Source organism: Scylla paramamosain, chromosome 9, assembly GCF_035594125.1.
Source record: "Scylla paramamosain isolate STU-SP2022 chromosome 9, ASM3559412v1, whole genome shotgun sequence".
Taxonomy (NCBI): Eukaryota; Metazoa; Arthropoda; class Malacostraca; order Decapoda; family Portunidae; genus Scylla; species Scylla paramamosain.
The window spans coordinates 4,335,182-4,346,736 of NC_087159.1; the positions used below are offsets into that span (position 1 = coordinate 4,335,182).

At 34.0% G+C, this 11,555-nt stretch overlaps 1 protein-coding gene across 1 annotated transcript in view; it reads left to right on the forward strand.

The window, feature by feature from the left end:
- Positions 1–745, forward strand: part of LOC135103421 (diacylglycerol kinase beta-like) — a 56,995-nt gene extending 56,250 nt beyond the window's left edge. Inside the window, exon 22 of the mRNA XM_064009625.1 lies at positions 245–745. Coding sequence (XP_063865695.1) covers positions 245–334 — 90 coding nt within the window. The 3' untranslated portion in view covers positions 335–745. The remainder of the gene's footprint in view (positions 1–244) is intronic.
- Positions 746–11,555: the final 10,810 nt, after the last annotated feature.

Here is an 11,555-nt window from a genome sequence, read left to right on the forward strand (position 1 = left end):
GTACAGCTGTTAAGTTTTTTGATTATAGGGTTTGATATGATAAAATTGTATATTTTAGTGTATGACATGATTTGGGGCATAGAGTTAGGTACATACCTAGTGACAGTCACCGTTCACAACAAAGATAGTATTTCCTCGCAACTAGCTGTATTCCAATGCTGACATATAGTATTATTTTCATCCTCAAATTACATTTTCAATATGACATGAAATATTTCCTCAACTCTCATTACTTCCTGTACAGATACACATAACTCACCACAATCAAGTGCCAATGTTGATGGGTCCCAGAACGAGTCGAAGAAAAGGCATTTTTTCCTTCATTCGTAAGTGACAGCAGGATCCAGGGGCAGCCCAAGGTGCCCCAAAGTGTCCTAAAGATTCTCTCAGGTTTTCTAAGCTTAGATGTCTTGCAAGAAAACATTAAACTAAACTTGAAGCTTAGAAGAATAATTCAGATGAGGATCCTCAATATGATACATTTATCAGATGTGTGAAGGTATGTATGAATCTTGAGACACAGTATATGCTAGTTGATTCTTTGGCAGTTGTTATTTAGTGTGGATTGTTTTGTGTGTTACATGTTCATCTCCATTTTCTCATCATAATGCTGTTCTGAAGTATGAATGCTTTCTTATATTTATGTAGCTTTTATTAAGGTGCTCAAAGAGAGAGAGAGAGAGAGAGAGAGAGAGAGAGAGAGAGAGAGAGAGAGAGAGAGAGAGAGAGAGAGAGAGAGAGAGAGTATATTAACCATCATTCTAAAATTACATCTCCACTTTTCAGTGAGTAAATTTAGACAGTATGTTGATCTCAAATTTCATTTTGTCTTTGGTTCTGGAAAGTTTTTGTAAGAACATGCATAGCTGTGGGAAGGGAAGCTGATGATATGACTTCCATAAATAAACTACTTTTAATAGGTACCTTAGTGATGAAGCTCACTGTAGAAAAAGTCAGTTGTTATGAAAACTAGTCATTTTAATCTGTCATCTGATAAGTATATCATATTCACATATTGTGCTGTTATGTGTTATTTTTAGAGTAGTGGAAACAAAATGATGTGTCTCCATGGTCTTTTGACACTCAGATGAAACAAACTCATGTGAAAATGAATAGATATCCAGTTAATTCAAGAAAGGGTTTTATATGAAGAACTGATGACTGATGGTATTATAGACATTTTTACAATAAATTAATTTTTTAGTCTTTCATTGATAGAAACATAGAGCTGTTCACATTTATACTTTTTCAGTCAATGTGATAAAAGCAATGAGCTTTAATACAGATCTAGTTTTTCATACCATGAAAACTACTACATTACTCTCATATTTGAATGATTTTTCAAATTGAAGTAATAAGTGTATGGAGGTCAGGCATACAGTGATGGGCCTTTATTATACAATACTGTAGTAAGTTGTTTGGTATTACAGAATAATAAAAAAAAATTTAAAAATATATATATATATATATATATATATATATATATATATATATATATATATATATATATATATATATATATATATATATATATATAGTTGTCTTGAGAGTTTCTGCTTTGCACATAAATTTAGCTTTTCTTTATTGTTCCATTCTTGTTACTCTTATATCTGTATTGTCACCCTTCCTGCTGCCTTAGTCATTTCCTGTTGTTCCCAGACATAGCTACCTGATATCTCAGAGCAGTTTGTTTACCTTGTGCATCAGATGTAATCTTGACCCTCGAGCTAACATCTCCCTCGCAAGGCTGTACTGTCTTCAAAGTCTTCATTACGTATTCGTGACTATAGTGGATCCCCAAAAAATGTGCCAAAAAGATGACGCTTAATGTAGGATAAGAGGTTTGTAAAAGGAAATAATACAAAGATCCAATTAAATGTAAAGAAAATATGTATATTCAAGGCTCTTACCTAGACTCTATATAAATTGTTTCTTCATAATGCATGGACATCTGTTAATAGGTTCAAATACTTCCCTGAATGTAGCAGTTATAGTGTGTTCTTGCATATATGCAACCTAATCTGGTATTAAAATCTTAGAATGATGTTAGGTGAATTATGTGGTGCAGTATGATTCATTATTTTACAAAAAAATAAAAAAATAAATAAATAAAACGTTTAGATCATGTTCTAGAGAACAGTTTGTTATCATTTAGAACTTTATGTATTATGAAAGAAATCACAGTCATGGTCTTATAATTATGTTCCCAGAACACACACACACGCACACACATACACAGGGAAAGGTATGTACATCAACTAAAAGAAAAATTGGATAAATACAGACGGGACCAGGAGTGTAGCTCAGGCCCTGTATAATGTAGCTAGGTAGATAAATACACACACACACACACACACACATCATTGTTGTTAGTTTAAGTATAGATAGTAAAAAATTTAGTTAAATTTTTCCAATTATCTGCAATCCAGGTAATTCTGGGAACAAGCTTCCCGTGGTGTCAAATCTCCCAAGTTCAAGGCTTAAGCAACATTTGTATGACTGATTTTGCTGTCACTGTTGATGTTGGAAAAGATCTTCAAACACCCTCTTCCCTCTTCCTGCCTGCATGTAATAAGATGTAATTCATGAATCATTACTCTATATTTTATTTATTTATTTTTTTATGAAAACATCATTGTATTTAATTAATTTACTTCTTTTTGTTAAAGCTACAAATAATCTGTAGTCATTATCAAATAGATATTCGTTACTATTTCAATAGTTATTTCTATACATATACATATAATTATGGATTACTACATACATGCAGCATTAATATTTTAAAGCATCATGTTCAGCTGAAGATCATAAATAGCTGCATGTTAACATTATGAGTACCTCATCTGCTGTGTGGCAGTTGGTGTCTTAGCATATTGGTAGTAAGTCTGGATGAGGCCTGTGAACTGTTTTGCAAATTTAAGGTTAGTCTGCTAACAGTCTGTTATTTTGCAAATACATGCATGTTGAAAGTAAGCATAATAAAATTCATGTTGAAGACCATCATGTGCTTATGTGTTGATGAATTTAAATGCACAGTCTTCATTCACTGTTCTAGGATGTATTCCTGATATGTGAAAGATAATTACTGGGCTGTATTGTTTGAGATCCATGATTACATGATATGCATGAATCAGTTAGGTCTTTTATGAAACAGAAAATGCTATTTTAAATGGCTGTTGCCACTGAGTGCATTGTACCACAGTTTCAGCAGAAAAAAAGCAAGGTGGAGTAATTCAGCAGCTATGCCGTGTGGGGCATAAATGATATGTAAATACACATAATGCATGTTCTTAATTGATATAATAATAAAAATAGAGCAGTAACACATTGAATAATCAGGTTGTGGGCCCAGCTGTGGCTGACTTTCATTGGTTTTGGGTCATTCTTGTGATGAAGTGACTTGGTCAGGAAGTTAAACACCATGCAATCACATTCATATTGCTTAATTAATGTTCAAGATCTTGCATTATTCTGGTGACACCAGTAACAAGAGGTACAATCTTGTGCATTGATGTATGCTCACAAGTTTCTTTCCAGCCTACCACTTGTGAAATTCATAGCTTTCACTTCTTCCATGTTACTTGGTAGTGGGTTGTTTTCATTACAGTAGTACCTGCTCATGCCATCTTGTGACCTTCCACATCATTTGCCTTCAGTTTCTTGAGCTTGTCTGAAGGAGTTCACCTGACTGTTATGCCATGTGTCTCTGCTCTCACTTGTGTGTCTCCACTTTATTTATTTATTTTTTAATCTCATTTTTTATCCATTATCTATCATACTTTTTTCTCTAGCAATATAACATGTGTTTTGCACATACTGTTTCAACTTGTTCAAAGTCATCCAACAAAAGCATATTTTTATTGTTTTTTCTCTCTTTGGCAATAATGTTTTATAGTGCAGCTGCATGTTGTTATGTATTTTGTTTTAGTATTTTCTCTCTCCAAGTTTTCTTGAAATAATTACACAACATGGCCTCAACTGATATTAACAATATCCAACTTCTAGTTTCATATCTGATCCCAAGTGTCTTAGTCTTCTAACACTGAATTGCCATCCATCTGCACATCACTGATTGTGAATTGCCTAGTCCTATCCCTCTCTGCAGTACATCTTCATTCACAAATATTTGGTGACTTAGTAGAAACGAGTAGTACTGCACCATCCTTGAAATTTTATATCATGTATTAAATGCTAATCTTTGTCTTTCTTTTCATACACATTATTCTTGCTTTGTAACACGTTTTGATGGAGAAGTAGAGTAACAATGTTTCCCTGCTTCATATACTAGTATTTAACTGGACTATTTACCTGATGGATTTTGGTAAAATGGTGCTAATTTTTTTAGTCATAATAATTGTTTGGTAAAAATATTAAAGATAACACTGTATGTATTATACTGCATCATACTGCATTTACACATTTCCTTTTGTAGTTCTTTTGTTAAACTAATAATGTGGATGAGCCTTGGATTACACTTGATGTGTTTTACAGTATGTGTTTACATTGGTTTTCATAACAGCTATCTATGTGAACAAACTTTTGAAACCATATTACTGATTTATTGTCCCAAAGAGATAGAGCTTAATGTAAAAAATATACAGTCTTCATGAAGTCTTGGTGAGAATGGGATTGAGATATTTGAAAACACACACACACACACACACACACACACACACAGACACACACACACACACACACACACACACACACACACACACACACACACACACACACATACACACACACACACACACACACACACACACACACACACACACAAGATGGATCACAAGAAAAAAAGAGAAAAAAAAAGAAGTTCAAATAATATAAAAAGAAATAGCTTCCCCCATGGAGGTCTGGATATCAGGAATGGACTAGAAGAGGTTATAGATGCTAGGAGTGCTTATCAACTGAAGTAGAAACTTGGTTAACTTTAGATAGACAGATAGATAGCTGATAGAACTACACAATTGTAGCTCAGGCCCTTTACATTACAATTAGGCAAATGTGTATGCACACACATGCACACACACACTGGCTGGGTGACTAGCAGATGACTAAGTGAATGAATGAAACACACACACACACACATACACACACACACACACACACACACACACACACACACACACACACACACACACACAGTAATATTGATAATAACAACTGAAAAAAAAAGTTGAATACATCACCATAGTGTGGAGAATTTGGTTTTAAGAGAAAGTTGTTTTCTTCCAGGGAACCATTGATTATTGGTAGAACCCTTATATAACAAAAGGAACTCCAGTTAGATTTTTCAGAGCTTGCCATTACATGAGTGCAATATACTGTGATCAAATGTGTTGCATGGTGTGGTTGTTCATACTTCAAGAATACATAGAAAGAGAACATGATCCTTGTGTGGAGCAATATTAGCATGCAGGATGCAGCTCTAATGAAAACATGACTATTAGGGGTTGCTCTGATACTCTCAGTTATTGTCAGTGGGCATAGCAGTGATCTTGCAGGAAATTCTCTTATAGGTATTTATGGAGAAAAGAAAGGTGTAGTTATTGCCATTGCATAATGTAGTAGAGTTGGTAAAGTAGTTCTTGTTGACTGTAGTATTTCCAATTTATTAGAAAGCTGAAAAGAATTTATAATACTTTAAATGATAACATAAGCATGCTTCCTATTTCTTACTATTAGTTGAAATACAGAACACTTTATTATTCTAGAGTCCTTACTGGTATGGCCCTATGGTCAGCACTTATTATCAAGATGCCAACATGCGACATTAACAGTTCCAGGGATAGTAGTGTGTTAAGAGCTAATCACAGATCAAACTCAAGATTTGTTGTCTCTAGAAGGCTAGTCTCATCAATAAAAGAAAATGTATTGCCCCAACTTTTTTAATACTGATCACAAATGTTGTTGTTATGTAGAGTGGGAAACTTGGCTTTTTTATAAACAGTATATTATAGATAGTTTAGAAAATCATTAAGATGTATGGAACATTTCCAGTGACTTTCCTCCAAACCACTTGCCAGGCAAATAACCTAAGAGCTCACCATTGTTCTGAAGGTTAATGATCTGAGTATTCCTGTAGCCTCAGAAATACTCAACAGTGAAGAGATACTAAAATACTGTTTTGTCATTTGCCAATTATTTTTAGTTTTTATTACCATTATTATTTATTAATTTTTACATGATTTTTTTTAAGTATTTTCTCCTATTCCTTTGATTTTTCTGTAAATATTTGCCATTTACTAAATCAAAATATTTTCTTTGAACAATCTTCTTAATATATATATATATATATATATATATATATATATATATATATATATATATATATATATATATATATATATATATATATATATATATATATATACATACTGTAAAGTGTGGTAATGGGCTCTTAAGTTTAAATTTTATGATGAAAATTTGAGAATAGTTTCAGGTTTCTGAACTTCATCATTCACCATTCTAAAAAGAAATGCAATAAAGTATAAATCAACATGTATATATGTGAACCATTTTAGTAAACTAAACACCAAGTGAATATTTGGCTCATATGCCATTCATATGGTGGAAGAGTAGACTAATTATGTGGTAGAAGAGTACATTTCAGTATATTATGTGAATCAAGTAACTGAAAAGTTATATTATGCATAATCTTCTATGCAGAAGTACCATGAAAAGTTGCGGGCCATTTATCCATCATGATGGGGACCAATGTTTTGTAAGAGTTTTCCTTTACCCCTTATTAGATTAACAAAATAAAGATTATGATTATATTCAATTAAATCTATGGCCAAATATACTGTATTTTATCTTATTGAATTCTGTAGGCTCTTCTATTATACAGTAAGACATGAAATCATGATGCTGCAAAGAAGAAAATACTTCCATATCTGTGGGACTAAAAGACCGAGACATTTGATACACACTGAAATAAACCAATTCATTGTATGAGCTACTGACATAATTTTTCATTAGATCAGTTGATTAATTAATTTATTTTAAATGTGAAAAAGTTTTCAATATATAGTTGACAAGCTTTCTGTTTAGGATAAGCCCATTTACCTCAGTTTACAGTATTTTATGAGGTATTAAACATTTCAGTTCAAAGTTTTCAACATTCTTTTTATGTAATAGAAAATGCAGGTAGTATTCAGTATGGTATGGTATATGAGTGTTTGGTCTCATATCTGTTTCTGTCTTGTTATTTCTATTTTACTTGACTCTTGTTTTCATAGCAAGTCTTTCTTAAGTAAGTTAATAAGAGCACAACAGTTGCTAATATATGATGCATTTTTAAAGTGAAGAGATGTATTTGCACATATCCCATCCTTCTTCTTAACTGCCAGCACTGTGGTGAGTTCAGAAGTTTGCAATGTGATTAAACACCATACGCTTAAGTTTATGGCCTTAGCTTCAGTGCTACATGTGTAGGATCATTCTTTCAAGCAGTGAATTCTGCCAACATAATACAAGCAGTCGTCCATTTTAAAAGGAAATATGTAACAAGTTTCCTATCATAAATGCAAATTATCTCCTCTATCTCAGTATTAGTAACATTCTGCTATGAAAGATCATAAATTTCTCAAGTGTTCCATTTCCCTCATCCAATCTTAAATACATTCTATGTGTAAGTACATCAAGAATCTATGGCTCCCACCAACAGTCATCATATGCCAGCTTAAAGAGAAGTTAGAGAACACTTACCTCACACTATCATATTGTAAAGGATTGGATGACTTGAAAACTGTTGCTAGCAAAAGATCTGTATTGTGTACCTCAGCCTTCTCTGTTCAACTTCAGCCTAGCAGTAGATTTGCAGTTATTACTGAATCTTCTAAGTATTTGTACATATATGTACAAGGAAAATAAGTAGCTATATCATGAAATACCCTTCAAATGTATTAAGTTGAAAGTTTAACATAATTTAATCTAGATAGATATTGGTGTACTTCAGCTGTCTCTTTCAGGACTATAAATTAAGTAGATGGGAAGGGCAGTGTTGTTGTTGATCACATACTGAGAGGGATTCTGAGCTAATATTTTGAATGAATTGAATGGTCAAAGTGCCCAAGTTTAGCAGCCTTTGAAACTCATAGTAGTGGGATCTTTGTGTCTGTCAGAAATTTATGTTCATGTTTCATCCAGATTCTTGTACAGCTCAGCCCAGACTGAGGACCATCCAATACCACATTCACTGTGGATTCAAAATGAGGCATTTTACTGGATGACCTGTGTCTTGACAACTCTTGTCATCTCCATATCCAACATAATGTCCTTTTTGTCCAAGATCCAAATTACTCAACTAATATAACATGCTTATAACAACTAATATAACAATGCCTCATAGTCCATTGTTAGCTTGGGGCTTGAAATTCATGCAATTCAGTCTAGCTCCACAGCTCTATAGTCCTCAAAGGTACTTAACACAGTCATCCAATTTGATACTACTGCTAAATATTTGTTTCTCAAGATGGAACATTGTGTTGCTTATGTCTCAAAAGCATACTGGTTTTGGTGTGCAGCTTTGATGTTGCAACAGATTGTAAGCTATTGCAAATGATTCAACAATCAAGAATTCTGCAGCTTGAAAGGTTCCCCACTTGGGTACTTATGAGAATATGATCAGATTCCTTAGTTACTGTACTAAGTCAAGCAATGAAGTTTCAAGACTAGGAGACAGAAAACTGAAACTTTTAACATGTTGGATTTTGAAATACAGAACTGTTAGATTTCTTGTGCCAGACATGTTATGACTGATAGGTTGCTCAAAACCAGCTCACTTAGTGCTAGTGACTGTCTTGAAGCCATCCATGATGCCTAATGTCTTATAGAAAAAGCTGGTGTATTACAGTCACACATGTTGAAAAACATCACATATCTCAGATCATGTATTACAGTCTATATGAAAAAAAAAAAAAAAAAAAAACACCAATACAGTACTAGGAAGCTGAGACTTCTACAGCTACTTCTCTGAGACAAGTATCATTAATTGGACCTGAATGGTAGAGTGTATAAACATAAAAGAAGAAAAAAAAAATGATAGAAAATAAATGGGATGAAAGTGTAGCTGATCTAACAGTTAAGTAGACCAACGGTCTTTGGAAGATTTTTTTTATTAAATATTTGACAGTGAGGCAGACTCAGTTACCATTCACTACAGTGTCATCTTCCGAGTGCTGCCCTGGTTTCTGGTGCAGGAAGTTGTACAGAGCCCTGATATGAGACATGCACCACATCCTGTACTTGTTTTCTCTAATTCATGAATGTGGATTCTGCTGTCACTTTAAAGGAGGAAAGAACATATATATTTGCTCTTTCTCTCTCTCTCTCTCTCTCTCTCTCTCTCTCTCTCTCTCTCTCTCTCTCTCTCTCTCTCTCTCTCTCTCTCTCTCTCAGAGGAAAATGTTTTAATTAAGGAGATTTACCAGAGAATGGTTATTATAAGGTAACCATCTTGCAAATATTTATTGCTGTGTGCACCAAAATCGTGTCTTGAGTGACCCAGAAATACTAAAGTAAAGACTACCAACCTTATGAAGAGAAATGACACAAAGAAGTTTCTATATGACCTACAGAACTGAAGAAAGCATACCTCTAAAGCCTCAAGAATGAGTTACACTGTATTCAGAACGAACTTTAATTGCATAAATTTTAAGACAAGAATTGTGGAGCCCACTAGGGTCCAGCCTCTATCATTCATGCTAGTCCTGCAAGAGTCAGATTTCCTTGTCTCAGAGAGCCACACTACCCACACATTCCTGAAACATGTTTTTTTGTCATTTTGCCTAATAGGCACAACAATTAAATATCTTCTGAAGATATCAAAGTGTTACATTCATATGAAGATCTTGCCAGTGGCCAAATCCAGGCAAGTTTCCATGGACCTTGCTTCTTTCATGATTGACATGCTGCCTTAACATACAAACATTGCTGCAGCACAACATTTGGTCATGCTGCCAAGTAAACACGAACCAGGATCAAAATGAATCTCCTAACCAGAATTCCTCATAGACTGCATAGGCATGTAATGTAACTGCTGATGATATACAGTACCTTAAGCTAAAAGTGATTTCAGAAGGTTGAATGGCATACAGTAATATCACATCATGCAAAATGTTTCATGAAGAGAACTTTTGTAGCTCATAATGTTTATGAACTTTTCATGTTAAATAGAACCAAGGTATTAGTATGATTTATCACAAAAAACAAATATACTGTTAGTCAGACATCTTCATTTTCAATACAGAAAATACAATACCTGTTGATTATAGGCTTTAATCACCTGGAAGAGTTAAATGCAAAATATGAGAAATATTAATATGATTAATTAATGCATTGTTAGATATGGCATCCTTTTTCTTATTCAATAAACAGTGGCTTTCCTGGCAACTCTCAAGCCTTCTCCATATCCAGTATTATGTCCCTTTTCTCTTAGCTTCATATCATTCACCTGACATAAACGCAACACCTTTAGTGTAAACATAAGCAGTTGTTGGGTCAGTGCTTAAAACCCATACAATTAAATTCAGATTATTTCAATTACAAGACCAACATAAGGTTGGGGAGCAGTTCCATGATATTGCACCATGCCCTGCATAGTAGTGGACAGCATGGTTGTTGCACTGATTTGTTTAAGATTATTGAGTGGCACCAGTGCACCTAAGCAGAGCTCTGTTGTGGGTAAAATCTATGGTTGTTCTCTGAATTGCTTGGATGTGAAGGTATCACTCTGGGGCCTTGGGAATGCTGTACTGTGTCCTAAGGCTGTTGGATAATGGCATCTGTGCTATAAATCAATGTATTTCCTGCTCAGAATGGGCCAGGATGTTGGCAGCTGAAGTTTGATGTGATGGCTGATAAGATAATTGTTGACAGTGGGATGGCGACCATAATTAGCTGCATCTAGCCAGCCATTACTCATTAATTAATATAATCTTGTTGTGAATACTTGCCATTATAATGTGACTTTTTAAAATGCTTTCAATAAATTTATTTTAGCAGTGGTTAGCTGCTGCTCTATAGATTCTATGTAAGAAAAAAGATTGATTATCAACTCTTATTTTATTTCTCAGCTTCCTGCTGAAAATTTATAGGAAAAGCATGAACACATTCTGTGAATCAACTTCATTGTTTAAAAATTCTTTCTCATTTGTGAAACCCTTTTTTTTTTTTTTTCTTTCTTTCTCCTGCAGAGTCAGCCAACAAAACTTGTATGTCAGTGATTCAGCTTTCATGACTTATAACAGAGAGCAAAGAATGTGCCATTATCAGGAGTACCAAAATTAATGTTATGTTGGTTCTTTGGCTATTGAGGCCCACCCATCCCTTCAAAACGTGGCCACCACTGGCCTGTTCAATTCTGCCTTGACAAAGGTACGTCCAACCTTTAAGAGCCTTTCACCAGTAAAAACGATTTGTTAGTACTGGAATTTTACAGGGTGTTCAATGCAGTTTTTCCTGATAATTTGTTTACACAAATACTGAAGAGCTGGATTAGTCAAGTTTTATACAGAACCTTAATTTTCACAAAGAAATGAGTCTGGAAA